Source organism: Phalacrocorax aristotelis, chromosome 13, assembly GCF_949628215.1.
Source record: "Phalacrocorax aristotelis chromosome 13, bGulAri2.1, whole genome shotgun sequence".
Lineage (NCBI taxonomy): Eukaryota > Metazoa > Chordata > Aves > Suliformes > Phalacrocoracidae > Phalacrocorax > Phalacrocorax aristotelis.
This window is the reverse complement of record NC_134288.1, coordinates 16,208,482-16,227,748: the sequence shown is the minus strand read 5'-3', so window position 1 is coordinate 16,227,748 and position 19,267 is coordinate 16,208,482. Positions and strand designations below refer to the sequence as shown.

The 19,267-nt window shown below is 45.3% G+C and overlaps 1 protein-coding gene across 14 annotated transcripts in view; it reads left to right on the top strand.

The window, feature by feature from the left end:
• DOK5 (docking protein 5) overlaps nt 1-12,322 on the top strand; it is a 100,106-nt gene extending 87,784 nt beyond the window's left edge. For 4 of the 14 annotated variants that reach the window (XM_075108646.1, XM_075108642.1, XM_075108648.1 and 1 more), the window contains exons 5-8: nt 272-461; nt 1,818-1,953; nt 8,656-8,776; nt 11,704-12,322. In XM_075108646.1, coding sequence (XP_074964747.1) covers nt 272-461; nt 1,818-1,953; nt 8,656-8,776; nt 11,704-11,729 — 473 coding nt within the window. In that variant the 3' untranslated portion in view covers nt 11,730-12,322. Of the gene's footprint in view, nt 1-271; nt 462-1,817; nt 1,954-8,655; nt 8,777-11,651 lie in introns of all 14 variants that reach the window. The other 10 variants (XM_075108639.1, XM_075108637.1, XM_075108640.1 and 7 more) reach the window with 3 other exon arrangements.
• The last annotated feature ends 6,945 nt before the right edge of the window (nt 12,323-19,267 follow it).

Here is a 19,267-nt window from a genome sequence, read left to right as displayed (position 1 = left end):
TTGTTTGCAAATATCGGGATTATGATGGTGCAGTTCTCTTTGCTATCTGAATGCACGCACAAACGTTTGATGCCCTCTGAGTGCAGCATTCTGACTGCCCCAGACATGGAGTTTATGGAGTTATTGGATGGAATTGAGTCTTTGTTTTTTTAATTAATTGTTGAAAGTGGAAATAAGATCTTGTATTAGAGGTGGAAAATAGGAAATTCCTTTAATGACTTGTACATTTAATGGGCAGGGATTTTAGACTAACCTTTTGTTTTTCTCCCAGAGAGATTCAATGTGTATTTGATGCCATCCCCTAATTTAGATGTGCATGGGGAATGTACCTTGCAGATAACATTTGAGAATATCTGTCTTTGGGACATCCAGAATCCCAGAGTAAAACTCATCTCTTGGCCATTAAGTGCCCTCCGACGCTACGGGCGGGACCCATCTTGGTTCACGTTTGAAGCAGGGAGGTAGGTGTGTGTTTGCTGTCCTGCGTTGCTTTCCTCGGTGGTGCTGGGTGGTGCTCTGGACCCACTCCCAGAGGTTGATGAAGGACACCAGGGCTTGTCTTCAGACAGAGGCTAGTCTGTACCCTCTGCTAAAAGAAAAATAATTAAAAAAAAATATTGAAAGAAATATAGAAACAAATAAAACCCCCTTTTAATCCCAGGTTGCAGCTTGAATGGAAGCAGTTGCCAAACGAAAGTGCCTGAGGATGGGGGTGGGAGAGCTGTGGTACCCCAGGGGACTGCAGGGTGGAGGCTGACAGCATGGGATGTTACTCTGTGGGGTCGCTCTTAAATAAAGCATTGTATGAGCCAGAGAATTGGGTGGACAGACCGGGTGGGAAGGGTTGAACATCATTCCAGAATCTGTACGACGTGGGCCCGTGGGCACAGGGTTCTGGGTTCTGGGCTAGGAGAAGTGGAGTCTGGAGCTGCGAGCAGTGAGTGCCAAGTTGCTTCCCAAAAGCACGCTACAGTGACGGAGAAGGGACTCCTGTCTACCATTGATTATATGCCTGGCTTCCATCTATTTGACAAATGGATTTCTATGAAATTTGCATGTAATTCGTTGTTGTAGAGATGTTGTTTTGTATTGCTTCCTGCAGCGCGCTCTTAATGAGCTGAAGTCTTTGTGTGGCCGAAGTTGGAGCACTTATTTATTGAACTAAACTATCAAATAATTTCTAAGGGATATGGATGCATTATTTTAGATAAGCACATTAAAGAGTTACAACAGTAAAAGAGAAACAGATCATACAGTTGACTTATCTGGAAAGGGAAGAAGCATTTAAATGTCCATCCTCCACATTACTGCAGAATTTAGTCCTCTTGAGGGGCGAAAAGGATACGTTTTTATTTAGCTGATCGTAAAATTGGGATGCTGAGGATGTGTATTTATTGTTTCAAGTGGAAGACAGAACTCTACAAAACTCATTAGAGGCAGCGTTAAAAGTCTGAAAGGGGAAGACAAATTAATCCTGCCTGGCACAGATTCTAGATAGGGACTAAATACTAAAAATCTGGGTCTTGCACGTGAACTCTCTGGAGCTTAAGCACTTATGACAGATTAGTGGTGCTTAGCTGAGTCCCTGTTTGGCGAGAGCAATACAAACGTAGGCTGAAATAGTAAGATTGGAGCAGGAGTGGTAAGGCTCATATGCAAAGACTTTTAGATAACTTCATTCCGTATTTCAACAACCTTTGTTTTCTTACTGCTCGTGCGATAGCGCTTTTAGAGCAGCACGGTAAAGTTTTGCTTGTTGGTGGCGATCTGTAAACTTCAATCTCACTCTTGGATCCCATCTGTTCTTGCTTTGGCAGGATGTGTGACACAGGAGAAGGACTATTCATCTTTCAGACCAGGGATGGGGAAGCCATCTATCAGAAGGTTCACTCGGCCGCTTTGGCCATAGCGGAGCAACACGAGCGCTTGTTGCAGAGCGTGAAAAACTCAATGGTACGGCTGCTCGTTATGCTTGTTATTTGGCGTTTCTTCAATGTGGTTTTAAGTTTGATTCGCAGATAGTAAGCAGTCTGATTATTGCTCGTATTAAATTCTGATTGATTTTAACATTTAAGGCAGTGTATATATAACTGGGGCTGCTTTTTAAGGATCTAAACAACAGGGAAATTTATAGTCCTTGATTTTTGTGTTTGCAAAGCTATCAATAAGTGTGAATTAATACAGATAAGCTCCTGTCAGTGCACATTCTCATTAGGTTCCTTTGATTAATCAGCATCATGAGTTTGTTTGGAAGCATTTCTCATCAATCTATTTCAAAATGTGTGGCTCATGCTCAGTTTTCCATTTGCTAATTGATGTCTGCGCTCCAGGGATGATTTGGACAGAGTCATATGGTTCAGATTAAACTATGGGGGAGGACTAGATGTTTGTCTGGTCCCTCTGTGGACGTCTCTTTTCCACAAGTGCTTTTTGTGTCTAAAACTCGTTTTATGACACACGTGACTGGTAGGAGATATGGAAGTATAAGATGCAAAACTAACATACAGGTGGAGAACAGTGTGGCATTTCCAAAAGGGTTGTGTCTAAGGAAGGCAGTTTTATGGCACTTGCACCTAATGTGTTTCAGGATCTTATTAGCTTTAATTTCTTTTTTTCCCATGAAACCTGTAGAGGGAAAAGGAATGTTCTGTTTATCCCATATCACAGTTGGTCTCTACACCCCAAGCCTCACAGGTTGACTTTGACAGCAAAGTTAGTATCCTGAAGATAACAGGCTTTCTGGAAAGTATGAAATGCCCAGAATGGAGACGTGTGGAAGAGCCTGGCTATAAACAACATCTCTGTTCCAGGCAGTAGTAACATAATCTGCGATATACTCATGCCTTTCTCTTATTGTAAATGTGAGTGGTGCTGCTGTCCACATCCGTGTCTAATCCTTTCAGTAATTCTACTAACACCTTAGTTTCAGGGATAAGTTGTAGTGATGAATTATCCCAGTATTAACTGGACGGCCCAGCTGGGATGAAACAGAAAATGCCATTACTACTTGTGGAAACTTAAGAAAATACGAGAGTGGATCTTGAGGAAATGGGGAAGGGAAGAAATTGCCTTACATACTTCTTTTTCTTTCGTTCTTCCACTTTCTTGGGCTTGAGATGGAACGGAAGCCAAACACATGGTGGGAAGATTATTTCTCTTAATAACAGTCCAACGAGGAGGAGCAAGTGAGGAGGGGAGGCGCAATAGGGAACTCTTTTCAAGTGTCCCGACCAATCTTGTGGAGTGGGTAACTGATTGCTTCGGCTGCACATGCAGGCGAATGGGTAATTCCATCGTTTGGAGAGCAGGTGGCATAACTGGAATGGGAAAGTGAGGAAGATTCAAGTCTGTTTCTAGGCGATGAGGGTCATGCGATGTCTTTACTTTCAACAGGAAAGAGACTAGTTAGTGTTGTATATACACACACATATATATATTTCACTGATAGACCAGTTTTCAGTTGATGCTGCTCTGTTAACTTCATTACAATGTGGTCACTTCTGCAAAGCCTGTGGGAGAGCGCCGTAGCTGTGCGGATGGAGTACTAACTTAGAGCCTTTCTTGTGACAGCCTCTGCCCTGTGTCCGTTTAGACCACGTGCTTTTCCCAGCACTTCCCCGTTCACTAGGAAGAGCTTGACACTTTGCTTGCTTTCTTTGTAAAATGTTAGAATTAGCAGGTGAAGTCTGCAGCCAGCTGCACTGGTATTTTTCCCTTTCCCAGTGAAGTATCATCTGACACCATCTTTGCTGGCTTTGACTTTGTTTAAAACAAAAAACCTGTATAGTTCTAGTTAGCAAAAGGAATTTTTGTTCAAAAATATCCCAAATTATCTAAGCTGAGACAGATGGGTAGGTGATACAAGTACTCAACAGTGACTAAATTAAGCAGATTAAAATTAACCTAGGCTAAGTCAGCGTGACTAGCTAGCGTTTGTAGCCCACCAGGATGAGAAGCGATTGAGTAACCTGTTGAGAGCACACCTTCATTTTCAAAAAGCAGAGATAAGTTCAGTAACAATAATGAACAGACTTACAGGCAATTTCATGTTTGGTTGTTTTACATTTATGTACCAGCATCTTTAATAGATGGTGTCTGATGCTGTGCTGTAAAGTTTCCGTCTTACAAGTGCCAACAGACTTAACAGATGCACAGTTGCTGTAGATTTCAACAGAGAGCAGCTGCACAGCCTCTAAAAGCTTCTTCGTGAACACTGTGTCCAACCACAACCCCTAAATCTAATTTTATAGACCCTAGAGTGCTAAGTGGGGGATAAGAACATATTCCTGGCAAACCAAAAGTCTTGTAATTTAGTAGTGGAATATAATTGTTTTGGATGAGTCCATATGCCCCTGAATATGAGTTTCCCCAGTCTGTCATAGAAACGTTGTCTGGTTCCGAAATAGTAAGACTTGGTGGCTTCTCTGGGGTTCAAGGATCGCCAGGTTTAGAAGTTTAGGCAGAGGATCATTATGTCAGTGTAGAACTCAGGTGGTTTGTTTTGCTGATTACAAAATATTTGTAAGGTACATCTATATTCAGATTGATTGATTTCACTTGTGTTTTTCTTCTGCCTTTGAACACGTCAACAAGGAGTTCATTTAAGATGCTTGCACTTCATGCTCGGCTGTCTATACGGTTTCTGTCTCCAAGAATTAGTTACCCTGTGTGCATTTTCATCTTGGTGAAGCTTGAGCTGTTATTTACAGAAAGGGTAAATACAAGTAGAAAGTAGGAGATACCGGTGGTGAGAAATTAAGTCTACGCTGAACGTCTTCTGTTTGCTCCTGTAATCCTGAGCACCGCCACATCGGCGATGTGATTATCCGCGACCAAGGTGAAGGTGGTAATAATCTACCGAGGGCTCCTGGAGCCAGTGCAGAAAGAAAAAAAATAAAGGAGTTGAATGTCCCTTGCTGATAGAGCGAAATAAAGCTGCCAAGTCCTGTTGAGAATGTGGGCTATAATGTGTCTGTCACCTCCCCAGCAGTCGCTCTCTTTACATGACAGTATGTTGGTTCAGTTCGTGACTGTAACTGGCTCTGGCTCTTGAAATGCATGTGGAAAATTGATGCGATAGTGGTTCCTCAGCTGGGAACCTCACCCTGACACTTTCTGTTAATGTGCTGTTGCTTTCTGGCGAGGTCTGAGCATATGCTGACCGGAGCCTGTGACACTTTCACAAGGGGGTTTCATTTATTTTCCTTTTCAGTGAATTCAAAGATCTCTCCCTTTTCTCTTTTAAAGGGAAGAAAGAGCTGGCTTCGCCTAGCGATGCATGAAGCCATTCTGGTCATTTGGTAACTCATCTCATCCAACTGCTTCTTTCCTTTCACTTTTGCATTGCCAGACAATGGGAGGAAAATACCCATTCAAGTTTTATTTTTGTGAGTATTTGGTTGCCATGAAAACTGATGGGAGTAGTGCTGTGACTTGACTGCTGTCATTTATGCCTGCTCTCCGTTCAGTTTGCTTTAAAAAAAGACATTACAACTTGACATCTGGCTAAAGTAATAACAGTGAGCTTCCCAGTTTTGGCAGTTAAACCTCAGTGCTTCGTGGAAAGATATGATCAGCCAGTTTACCGGCAGCCTTCCCGGACTCTTATTCCCCTCTCAGCAGCTCAGTCGGGCACTTTGCTCTGGATCAATCCGATGTGCGAGTGCCTCGGTCCAGGCTGGAGCCTGCTGTTATCTCGGGCCATTTCTGCAGAGATTCACAATTAAGAGTGGAAATGGTGCTCGCTAACTTTTGAAATAAGGGAAGAACATTGAGCATTAGTGTAAGATGGATAGTAGCCAAAACGGCAGCAGTGTTAGTGCCCTCTAATTTCTGAAGTTGTTTTTATCAGTTTACCATTCTGCAGTTTTGCTGTAATTAATCTAGCAAACGTCTCTCAAGCAATTATCGTTCTAATTGATTTTGATTGATTATATGAATTTGCTTCACTGGGAAGTAAACTCCCTCAAAAACCCAGTGAGCGCAATTTCTCCAACTGGGGAGCGCACGATGTGGGCTTACTTAGTGCAAGTTCTGCAAAATCTTTGAAAAATGCATTGTCCAGCCTGAGGAAACCAACCAAACCTAATGGATCTTAAATCCTCTTTCTTTTCTTTTGGAGCCATGTTCGTCGCTGATTTGAGAGACTGTTGGTGTTGGGGGGGGTTTCGTGGGGTTTTTTCTTTGGTTTTTAGTTATTTGGGTTGTTTTTTTTTTTCTTTTTTAATGCAAGTTTTGCTGATTCTTAAGGTGGGATCCAAGCAAGAAAATATTTAATCTTTCCTCCCTGAGCCCCCAAGACTTCTGGGAACCAAGTGCACCCCGTGTTAGACCCAGAGCTGTGCTTTGGCCCAGCAGACTTGCCTTAGCGTAGCTCTGTACCCGTCTCATCCCGGGGTGGCACAGCAGCTCCCCCGCTGCTCTCGGCACTGGCTGCTGAAGGCTGTGAGTGCTGCTTCTCCACCCCCTTCCTCTGCAGATCTCTGGTAGCCCCTGGAGCCGCGGGGTGGCTTTGTGTTCCCCTCACCCCTTCTCACACCTTTGCTGCTTCCTCGGTTGATGGCGTATCGCGATGAAACGCAGGGAGCTGCGTTTGAGCTGCTCGGGGGATCCTGATCTCCTTTCAGGTTTCAGCATTCTCCTCCTCCCTTGGGCAGAAGAGGGCGAGAGGCTACGGATTAGGTACCCTCCAGTTAACAAGTTCTTTGCTGTATTAATGCTACGTGGCGTCGCGTGTCCCGCCCGGCCCTCTGCTCCCACCCCTTGCTCATGCGTGTTCCAGCATATCAATTCTGGCTGTTTTCGAGCTGCTTACAGTGCCGGGGGCTTCTGCGGCATAAAGCCAGGTCATTATCAAGTTATTCCTACTCTTTCTGTTGCCACAGAGATACAGTAGGTTAATTGTGAGAATGAAATCAACCGTCATTAAAGCTGCCTTCGCTCGCAGTCCGAGGTTTTGATGAAACGCTGTGTATTCAGGACGTAACATCCTAATTCTTATCTCCAGCTGTGGGTTTTTAATTTTTTCCCCTGCTGACTGAGTTCAGGAGGGGCACCCCTCTGGCCCTTTTCTGTGTCTTCATCTAATCTTTCTCTAGCTGTGTCTTTTTTTTTCTCCCAAGACAGCCTTTTGGTTTTTCGCACTCCTCCTAACAGCCAAACTGTTGCTTAAACGGTCTTAGCTTCTGTCCAGCTCACCAATAAATGGAACCATCAAAAAAACCTATCTCCAGCCAGGAAATGCCTTTCTTGCAATGCTCTGCTGATTTTTATTCCCAGCGAAAGATCCATCGCTGTTTGTTTCCATGGTGCTGAGATGTGCGTGGCGACACTGCAAAGGGTGTCGGGGCTTTAGCGAAGGAGCTGTAATAAATACGCTGTACGATGTAGGTGGAACCTTGCACCGTGCAGTGATTCACATCCAACCAGTGTGGAGGTGGGTGTTTTAAGAGCAGGAGTTGATCTGGGTTTGGTTTTGTTTTGTTTTACGTTCACATCACAGCGTCCACCGCTCGGAGAGGAGGTTGAAGGTAGATGGCACCTCCACGTAACTTGGAAGTGGGTCTCTTCGGATACAGCCAGCCCTCGCCTCTTTTCTGTGCTTGCTTTGCCCGTTTGGTTTTTGCTCCAGAATAGACTGATCTTCTCTTGAAAGGTTCTTTCACCTCAGGTTTTGTGGAACTAAAATGTAAAAGCTTACTTTTCTGTAAAAAGCTTTCTTTATAAATCAGAAAAGTCAAATGTAGTCTCGGTATGTTTGAACCGGTGTTTTTCTGAGCTTTGAAAGAAGAATTTTAGCTGCACTGCAAAGCTTATGATAAAATCCAATTATTTTTATCAGCTTGCACATACATCTTATTAAATTCATGGGAAAAAAAAAAAGACTTAAAGTACTTAGTCAGTTCTCACATATTTTTGCGTTAAGTATAGTATAACTAACAAGGGGCTGTGATTATGTAAGGAAACATAGCCGAAGGTCCTGTGTGGAGGGGGAAGTGTGAGATGGGGCTTCCAGCAACACACTGCAGCCTACGTGCTCTCCTCTCAGCGTACCTGGACGTGCTCTTCGTCCAAGGAAATTAGCTGAAGGATGCAGTTACCTCCTGTGTGAACTCCTGTGCCGTCCAGCTGGCACGTGCCTCAGCTGTGGGAAATGGGCGGCGAATAGAAAATGCTTCAAAACTAACAAGAACAACTTGTCCTCACCCATGTGAAACATCTTCAGTCAGGTTCTCGATGTGCTGAGGCCGTGTTTAGTTTGGGAAGCCACTTGCGGAGCTGGGAAGACCCTCGGATGGCTTTGCTGCTACAGGGGGAGGATACCAGCACTTTCCTATCTTCCGCTGATCCCCGGTTTCTGTTTCAGCTGCTTGAGTTAAAACTCCCCTCAGGGGAAGCAGCACTAGCCCAGGACCAGGAGAGCACCAGGGTGAGCTTTGGTGCGCGGCAGCAGCGTGGCCTAACCCGAGTGGCGTGTGCCCGTGGAGACCAGCCCCCGGGCTCATTGCCTCTGCTCGTGTCGGGTGGGCAGAGGAAGGGAGGGAAAGGCCGCGCTGGCAGTGTCACTGGAGGTCCTTGCAGCCAGTGGTCGTGCTGTTCTTGGAGGATATGCAATAAACGTGGCTGTCTCCTTCACATCAGTTTACTGCTTTGCAGCTTCAGATGAAAATGAGCGAGCGAGCCGTGTCCCTCAGCACCATGGTGCCCTTGCCCCGCAGTGCCTACTGGCAGCACATCACGCGACAGCACAGCACTGGCCAGCTCTACGGCCTGCAAGGTAAGGGGCTGGGGTGGGAAAAGCCAACGCGCAAATCAGATCACGACATTGTTGAGTATTTCCGTGTCTGTCCCTCTCCCTGAAGGGTGGTGTTCGGTCTAAGCCAGTTGCCGCTGCTGTCTGGTTGAGGCAGAGAAGGGCACATCCCACTGTAAGATGGACAACTTGGCAGAGGGGTTGTCATCACGAGGTGCTCTTCTTACTTCCCAGTGAGAGGGATCCTTCATTTGACAAGTTTTCTGACCGTTTTTAGGTAAACAAGGAGAAATTACTGTTACAGGATGGCCAGTTTTCAAGGTTGCCCAATCCTTCCAGCTACCAAAGTCTTTTAATGGCACCTGATTTTTTTGCCAGATTTATAACCACTTGGCTCCCCCCTCCTTTTGGCCTCATGCTGAGAATGATGCAGTCTGCATTATTCGTTTTGTGTACCTGCTAGCATTCAACATAAACAACCGCATTCTCGGAAACAGCTGAATTAGGGAAAGTAAAAGGAAAAGGCCACGATAAGTAGGTCTAGAAAACTGTTGCTTGAGCAACTGCAGCGCTGCCGCGGCACGTTGCAGCGTGACCTGAAGATGGGCAGATGTCTTCTCCAAAAGCCCTCCTTGCTGTCAGCCCAAGGGGCAGCACAGCTCATCCCCTCGGGCCTGAACACCTCCCTTGGGCGCCGAGAGGGAGGAAAGGCTCCCCGGGGGGTCCCTGCGCCCAGCGGTCCCTCCGTGGTCACCAAGGGACATCTAGTGGCTACTGGGCACACGGGTGGGGAGATGGGAAGGAAGCCCGCTGCACCCGCAGCACCGCCGGCGTACGGGTTTCGCCGGAGTACTGACGTGAGCCATCTCTGCCCGTGTGTTTCAGAGCGTGTTTCAACGCTGAACTTTAATCTCCTGAGATAAAGTGAAAAGTGCAAGCGAAAGCCACGTGCTGCGGGTGCTTTGTGCCCCAGGGGCACCCCTGGAGTAGGAGCTGTAGGTGTTCAGTACCTCTGAGGCGCTGGTCCAATGTCAGCGTCTTGTAGTCAGGCGTGGTTGCAGAGTTTTAAACAAATAACATAAAAAAAAAAAGCCCATTTGTATTTCAAAACAGTGTCTTCCACCCTAAGGTACAAGGATTGGCTGAGTTAGTGTTTGTCCAGAAGTTGGTATTGATGAGTTGCGAAGTCAGGATCAGGGCATTACTCAGAAAAGCCAGCAGAAAACAGAATATACACGGAATAGAAGGGGGATAGCCTGGAGTATTGAATGGAAAGAGGCAACACCTGCCATAACTTTATTTTCACAACATATGGATGAAAGGTTGAGCTTCATTAAACACCTGGATGATAAAGATGAACTGAAGCAGTTTCCCTTCACTGCGGGGGCATTAGAAAGCAAAGCTCCGCTTGGTCATCGGGATACAGGCTGTTTCCCTGTCATCCCTGCAGGTCGGCTCCAAAGGGCAGCCCTGGTCCCGGTGCCTCATGCTGCTGCAAAAACCCCCTCAGGTAAACCTGTGTTTAGCAGAAAAACCTTAGGAGCTGGCAGGGCTTTCTGGTACTAACACAGAGGTGTCACTTACCAACATCAAGCATTGAGAAATCACTAGAGAGAGATGCTAAAACATCCTTGTTTGGAAAACTTTTGCAGTCTTTGTTTTTCCTCCCCTCGGATATTAGGAGTTTCTCAAGGAATAATGAATGATAGCTATTTATTTTACTTTTTTTGATAAAGCAGGAAACTGTGGAGGCTAGCAGCTCCAGAACATGAAATATTGTAAGGTGTGATTGAAAATTACGCGCTGGCAGCCCTGACGTATACAGCCATACTCCCTGCTGGCCCTCTGATTTTCGGCAAATCATGAAAGCTCGTATTTTCCCTTCTTCCTTTTTTTCAACACTAGAGGGGGCAGGCAGCACATAAAAAGCCCCGGCTAAACCCGGCAAATGTTCCAGAGCAGGAATGAATAATAAAAGCAGCACTTACATGCCTGTTCAAATTTGTTCAATAAATTCGGGCATGGGAAGATGACCCGCTGGTGGCAGCCTGTGGCACGCGAGAACAAGACTGCTCGCAGCGCTCTGACACAATCAGTGGATTGGGCTTACTGTGCCTTACTAGAGAGTCCTTTATTAAAACAATAATTCAGCGTTGAGTTGACACAAGATAAATAGACTATACGGGTACAAACCACTTGGTTTATATTTAGAACAACAGCTTGCTTGTTAAACTAGGGAAAAAGGATCCTAGGAGATTGTCGTCATGAGAATGGGGTGAAAGTCTCTGGAAAATAAGCCAGCCATGCAGCCAGCATTGTAATTAGGAAAGACACTGAAGTCCTTGTCTCGTTCATCGGTCGGGGCTACTAGTTCAGGGGTACCCCAGGCACCTCTAATTAGATTGGGTTGGCGAAATCTTGAAATGCATCAATTACTGCTGGGAAAAGAAATATGAACCAATAGTTACAGCGAGTTGTGTCATTCCAGGTGTATGAAGCAGCATTTCACTCCCTGAATGGTTGAGGCATCTGAAACCTTGTGTGTAAAACAGTCTTCCACCATAGTTGGGATTTATGGCTTCTGAATTGCCTCTTTTCCCCTTTCTAGCATATAGAAAAGACCTGATGCTAACGGTGTGAGCGAAGGTGCATTTTTCATTTAAAATGCAAAGTCGGAACTTTTAAGGAATTAATTTGCTCTGTACAACTCTCTGTTCTGAAGGAACTGGGAAAGAAAGTCGGAGAGGAGATGTTTCTGAGATGGAGCAGCAGATTAAGCAGGGACAGGTTTAATCAAAGGGCTGTAACCTGTAGTTCACATAGTCCTTTATAAAAAGCCGAATAAGGTGCCTGTGTCTTACTGAGTGTTGTTCTGTTTTTTGCACCGGACTCGACGAAGATGTTTCTAGCCCAGTGAAGCTTCATCGCACAGACACTTTTCCAACCTACAGGTCAGACCATCGATAAAAGACTGTAAAGAACTTTACAAACGCTTTGTCTTCTGACAAGCTGCCCCAGCGGATGACAGTGACGGCGATAAGCGAGGATGGAAACGCAGAAGAGTGCAGGTTGGATGAAAAATTTTTGCAATACAAAGTTTTTTTTTAAACTTTGCCAGAAGTTAAAACTATTCTGTAGATACTGGGGAGGGGAACAAAACCAACAAACCCTCCAGCGTTTCTTTTATATCTTACAGCTGGACAGAAAAGAAATCACTCCCTAAATATTTCCAAATGGTTTTTGTATGATAGGTATGTTGTAAATATCCGAGACTTTCTTGTCGTAGCGTGGTTCCATTTTGTCTGTTACTGCTGTGTGTTCCCTGACGTCAGCTGTGTCACCCTCGCTCGTTGTAATGCTTCTCTTTAGTTACTTACATTATTGTTCAGCCTAATCCTTGACCTTTGAAACGCTGGCCAGTTTTAAACAGCTATTGGATACAATTTTTTCTGTTTGAAGCCTGGTGAAGACTTGATTGATTTCTTTTAAAAGCACCCTCTCTATCTTCTATTTCCTGTATTTATTTCCATCTCTGTAAATGTTTAAAATAAAAAACAAAAGTCCCACTTAGCTTGTGGTCCAGTGCTTTTTGTTGTCACCATCAGCGCCCCGAGCAGAGCTGTTGCGGAGCCACTGGAGCACTAGGAGGAGGGACGGAGGGGGACAGTGGCTTGCTTTGGGTGCCCCTTCCCCATCTAAAGCCGCACAGCCGCTCGCCGGGTGAAACAGGGATCGCACAACGCCGCGAACTGCTTTGTGGCAGAAAGCCCTTTTTTTTTCTGTTTTGTGACAGCATCCACGTTAGGCGCTACTTTCGTAGGTTGGCACCAGCACCCTTATTTAACAGCAGAGAGACTTCTCAAAAATAGCATGGTTGGCTGCTGTGTGCCATGCCAAACGGTCAGCAGTGTGTAACAGCTGTAGATAGAAAGCCGTGATTACCCTGAACGCAAGTGGAGCGCCGTGCTTAGCGAGGTGTAGTTAAATCATTGCGTTAACAAGCGCTGAGCGAGAGCGCCTTGTCAGGTTACGAGTCAGGCTGATCGTCTCTAACCATCTCGTTCCTGCTCACCTGACAGGCTTAAGGACTAGGTCTGATGTGCATTGCACTAGCGGGGAATACGGTCTCTGCATATTTTAATTGAAAGAAAGAAGGGGGGGGGGATACAATTCTAATGATAATTGCATTTATTTAGGCATGTGTAATGTTAGCAGGTAATTTTTCAGCAGATATCCTGGAAGAAAAGTAAAAGAATGCAGTGGCCAGAGTAGAGAATGAGCTGCATTTGTTCACGTTTGTAGAGAATGAGTTAGCACGGGCTAATTTTCTCATATGATGGAGGCATTCGTCTTATTTGCTGGTTTTCCTCAAGGCGTATCTTAAGGCTGGCTTTTAATTCTGAAATGAAGTTTCAAAGCAGCCTGGGAGGACCTGATGTTGGCCATGACCAACACGACGACTAAAAGTAGATTTCAAAACTACGCTCGTGGTTCCCGTGAGCTGCAGGCAGAGGTGCTGTCAGTGCTTAGTGCTGGCGGAGCCTAGCCCGAGCGGTGCGCGGGTCTGTGGCTGCTTCCAGTCCTGGTTAATCACTTGGACGGAGCAGCAGGGAGTGTGCTTATTAAAACCGCAGATCCATCAAATGGGAAAGAAGGGCACAGGAATACAAGATCAGAATACAAAATGATCTGGACAAATTGAAGAAATTCAATAGGGGCCAGTGCTTCTAAGCAAGGCTCATTGACTACACAAATACATAATGGGAAGAGAAGCGAGACAGCAGCTCTTTAGGAAGGGATGTGAGGGTTTTGGCAGACTACGGGCGGAACGTGAGGCAACGAGGCCGTGTTGCTGCAAAACAACTAAATGTCATGAGGGGATGTAAAAGCATTTAGCTTTCAAGACAGCTGGAGTAATTCTTCTGCTCTCCTGAAGGCTGGCAAGGCCTCGGGTCTTAGCGTGGTGGCCAATCCCAGGTGCTGACGCGCTGGGGCAGTTCAGCTCTTGAATTGCACTGTGCACTCTACAACATCTTTGCCTTCCTTTATTAAACAGCCTTTTTCTCCAGGAATAAGGAAGGAGCAGATGTTTCCACGTCAATTCAGCCTTGCCGTTTGTTACAGCGTCCTGAAGTAACCAGTCGCTGCAGTAAGGTCTCTTTTAACTGGTTTGGGCTTCACGTTATCGATTGCCAAGTAAAACACTGGGAAAATGTAAGATGTTGGGTTTCTACGTCCAAGAGGGTTGTACTAACAGAACTGGAGGTGAAGGGAGGCTTTCAGGGAAGCAAACCGATGAGCCTCTGAAGGTAAATGTGTTTCTGAAGGAAAAAAATCAATATGCCATCATTGTTTAAGATACGCCATAGTGCAAAGATAAGCTTAATTTATTGTAAGTAAGGATTATGTTCACTTTATTTCAAAGCTGAACTGCTAACCTAAATAAGTGATTGAAAAGCATGTTATGACTAATAGGTCTTTATCTTTCAGGTTTACTTCTGCTTATGTATTCCCTTTAGAGCTGACAGCATCTGTTGTTTTATCATGGATATGACAGTTCAGTAAATGCTTTTATTCACCTTTCACTCATGCAATGATTGATATAGTAAGACTATCTGTAGTTGAACAGTCCAATTACAAAGAAGACAAAAATCCCCACTCTAGCCTTGGCCTTTAAATGAAGGGTCATTAAATCAGCTAGCTCTGATATTATTCTTTCTAGTGAAACTGTCTGTGAAGGATGGAAAAAAGGCCTGAAAGTCACTTTGCTTGGAATTACTCTGTGTTTATGGCACAATAGCAAGAAGTTGCTTTGTTTTAATTTGTGGTAGTGACAGATTAAGTCACTTAATTTTGCATTATTGCTGGCTTCCTTAGTTAGCAAGGTCATTAGGTGAAGGAAGTGAAGAGGGTTTGCTATTCCTGTCATTAGTGGCGTTACGGTCAGGGAAGGGTCTCTGCTGTATTTGGAGTTGGGTCGTTTAGACTGAAGAGCAGACTGTACGGCCGTATGCACGACACCGATACGATGATGCCATCGTGGGTGCCAGCTGGGTGCCAGCAGTACCTGGTACGCTGGCGAAGGCAGGTGCAGAATTGGAGTGGAAATCTTTCAGGTACCTGAGCTACGCTCTCTCTGAGGAGATGTACTTCAGAAAATGCGCTGCAAACCCACCTGTAGAGCTGTGGGGCTCAGGGTTACCATGAGGTTTAAGGATTAGTGTGTGACAAATCCTTGAGAACTATTTTTCTCCAGTCTCTGCCCTACGCACAGGCCCTCCAACTTAATGGGACTTCACAAGGGTTTTTTTGAGCTTGCCCTGTGTGTAAAAGAGGATCACGGTTTTATGGACTAGTTTCAATTGCTCCACCAAATTCCAGCACGCCCTTTTATCTCCATCAACCTCATTCTTTCTCGAATGTCCACAGAGCTTCCTAGATAACTTCTTCAAAGGCAGAAAAGTGTTCTGCAAAGCCACCCGGGTGAGCAGGTCTTCGGCTCCGTGTAACCTCTCCCGACCGGCCGGCTCTAAGTAACGCCGAGCCGGTTCCAGACGGCCGCTCCTCAAAGACCGGTCGGAAATGCCGTACGCTCTGGTCCCTTTCATCCCACAAAAGACCAGCAACCGATCTGCGAGCCGTAACTGTGGAGATGGGAGAATATGTTTTAGAGGGTAAAAGAAGGGATCGGAAGAGAAAGCGTAGAGCTGCTTACCCTGCTTTTCAAATCCGTGCTAAGAGAAGTTGTTCGATCTTTTGAGCAGGTGCGAACCGGCAAACTGGTAACAGCACAGCGGGAAGATGGAGCCGGTCCAAACTGCAGCGGGACGCGGTGGGTAATGGTCTTAGAAGGCTAATCTTGGAATCGAGTACATTAGGGGGGAAAAAAAATCATGATATCAAGACTTCAGATTGCATTTCTTTTTCTTAGATGTTCCTATTACAGGTAACAGAATGCAAATGCCATTATCTAAAATAGCGTAAGGGCAAATAACTACTGTAAGTCGTTGTGCTGCCGAGAGGAATGGGGTGGCTGACATCCTCTCCATTTCTCTTTTATAGAGGGAGGTGGAATCACGCAAGGAGTTGCCAAAAGTCACTCCAGTCCTCAAGGTATTTCCATCATACTTAAAAACTTTTTTTTTTCCCCTTAATAAAAGAGATCTTGTACTTTTTGCTTGTCCAAGATGTAAAAAACCCAATTTTTGCTTCCTTGAGGGAGGGAGGGTAGTGGGTTAAGTGGGTTCTTTCAGCATTTGTCTGAGTGAAACAGCTTTATTTTTCATACTTGTACCGTTGTTAATATTTATGCTTGAAAATTGTTAGTATTTAGTTTTGCTTTCCCTTCTTACACCTTACAGCAGAAGAGCATCATTAATATCTAAGCAGACGAACATCTCCTGAAGTTTGTGACTTGCAGCCAGAATGTCATTAATTTAAAATAATCACGCAGATAAAATTAATGCAATGAGAGTTGTAGCTAAGTCCTGTTGCTGAGCACTTCTGGCGAGCGCATAATAATACTGCTGCCTCAGGCATTGAGATCAGGGGTCATGATGTGATATTTCTGTGTATTCATTAACTTTCACAAGGGCAGATTGATCTTCTGTTTCCATGAACACTAATGAACCGTTTTTCTTATTTTTAGGGAATATTCTATCACTACCACTGGCCATGCAGTGTTTAAAGAAAAGCTGTTTTCAAACAGAAGGCTCTAATTAGAACTTGGGCCTCATCTCTATTGATTGCACTACACTTTCTCAGTGGATTTACAAATGGCAGCAAATAAACCTGCCAGGAAAAAGTTTATTGTAGCGGTTTTCTCTTTAGTATTTAGCCTATGCTTTGTTCTGTTTCTCTACAAGCCTTAAAATAAAAGGGAATTAGGTGCTGAGACATGCAGAATGGTTGGGTTTGTGTGTGCGTATTTTCCCAGCTATCTGTCTTATAAGTACACTGGAAATTGTAGAAATAAAACGTGTGAGGTGTTCATCTTGCTCTAAGCCATCTAAAAAAAGCTACAGTCTCTCTGGTGAAATTAACTCCTGGTCTTCCACCCGTAGAAATGTGAGAAAATATAGAAAGGAATAACCAGAAATAGCTCGGAGCGTGTTTGGCTCTTGTTTCGGCAGGTCGGCGTCGCCCGAGTGCCCTGCCGAGGCTGGAAGTCAGACGGGGAGGTGCGATCTCTGCCTTGGCCACCGGGTGCCAGCCTTGCCATGGGAAAGGGGACGAGGGCTCCGCGCCTTTACCTTATCGCTGCCTGCTTGGCGCTCTCATCTTCCGCTAAACTGGGGGTTATAGCTAATAACGCCAAAATGTCTCATCCTTTTTTTTTTTTTTCCCTTTATCTGTCTTGTGGCGCCTTCCATCATTTCTCCCATACCCAGCTGCACGCTCCGTCTCTTCCCTCGCTTTTGCGTAGCAATAGAACCAAAGTGAAACATTCGGGTTGTTCTAAAAGGGAGCTCTATGGCTAAACCTTATAGAAACGCGATAGAAGGGTAAATGTTTTGGAGAACTATACGTTCCCCTCGTACAAGCAATAAATGTGTAGGGGAAGAAAAGCTTTCTGCTGCAGCACTGCTGCCAGTTTTGCACTGTGTGAACAGGGTTGAGGGGCGGCGGCGTGAGCCCACCGTTTGCGGTTTGCTGCTGACCTAGCAGGTTTGGCACGGGGAAGGGAGGGATGGTGGACGTAGCTGGGGAACAGCTGGATTTGCACAGATTTCTTCTGCCTCTTACGTCAGTTTGAGCAACCAAAGCCCGTAAATGAGCCCGTTAGCCTCTGCTTTCAGCCCCGGCCGCGTCTCGCCTGAGCTGGCACAGTGCAGCGCGGCCAGACAGCTCCTCCGGCGCCGTGGCGGAGAGGGGCAGGCTGTGAGGCTGCCCTGAAGGAAGGTGGCTCATTTCTTTGCTTGGGGTTTTCTAAAATTCAGTTGTTCCAGATTCCAAATGTTAGGTGACAGTCACCCAACTGCAGTGGGGTCATCTTTAAACCTTGCGGAAAGCCACCTCCCAGCAAAAGGAGCAGTGTACTGCTGAGCCAATTCAGCGCAGCTGAGCAGAGAAAATGGATGCGGGTGGTTTATCCCGCCCTTGTACTTCTGCTACAGGTCACAACCTCAGCAAAGACCTTTATATCCTCAGGTGAAGAAACTAGCAATGTGTAGGCAGGCTCACTTTTTGGCTCAGGCTCTATTTCCCGTCCAACCTGGGATTCCCACTTGGTTTTCCACGTCTTAAAATTGGGAATGGCATGTCCGCAGGCAGGAGTCCCAGGATAAACATGGAGTAACAGTCCTGCCATCTTCAGAAGCAATACAGTAAGGACCACATGAAATAGTGTGAAGAGGACCTCTGGTCCTATTGGACACCTTATATTTTAAAGGAGGCATAAAAAAGAGGCTCTAATTACCTGTGATCATTAAGATGCTTTTGGTATGTTATTTTTTTTTAAGAGAACTGCACCCTAGCCACACTTAAGCTCTGGAAACTGCCTGAATTTGTCTCTCAGTTTTCTAGACTGATTTTCCCTAACCTCCTGTCCTGTACTTTTATATTCTGCTGCGAACTTACAAAAATCTAGCCCGCTCTGTCACAGAGGCGGCCATGCTATTTATATGTGGTGTACGAACTCATGCTTGTAGGAAATTATAGCTTCTAATCAGATATTGTCTGTATTTTGAGATCCCTGGATAAAAGACATTACGAAATGGCTAAGAGAAGTGAATAAGAGACGTTCAATTGCTAATATAATTTATTGCATCATTCTGACGGAACCGTTAGTTTTACATAATGAGGTAAACTGTATACAGGCCAAACGATATAGAAAACTCTGTGCTGAAGGCAATGCATCCTTTTGGAATCTACTGTCCATAAAACTGAAGTAAATAGTTGCGTAAATACTTATTTCTCCATAAACATGTAATGACTCAGCTGGAAGCGAGACATTATTAATGATGTATGATCTCTATTTTTGGCACATTTAGTAAAATGAAAGTGTACCTACGTTTAGCATAAATGAAACCCATAGACGTTGTTCTGCAATGTAGGAAGGGAAAAGGTAGCAAAAATAGATTTATAGCTCCTCTGCCAGCTGTGGGAGGGAAGGGGTTGGAGGGACCTCTCACAGCTAGAGAGTTCTCTTCTGGGGTGCCGTTGAGTAACCTGCCCTTTTCTGCATGTATTTGTCCCAAGATGAAGACCAGGCCAAACTTTCACGTGCCTTTTAAAAGCACCGGGGGTAGGCTGAAAGGAACTCCGTGTGTTCAGATACCGGAACACCCGTGGACATAGGCAGCAAGGAGGAACCAGAGTGGCTATGATGGAGTGATGTCCACGTAAAGTCCCAGCAAAATGACATCCTTTCTTAAGCCAAATGAAGAGAAGGATTGGAAAAACCAAGCTTGGGGTTTCTCCAGATGCTACTGAACCTTACAAGTGTGGCAGCCCACAAAAAGGAAGATGTCGCAGAGCCCGGCCCTGCGAGGACGAGCTGCAGTAGCTCGCGTG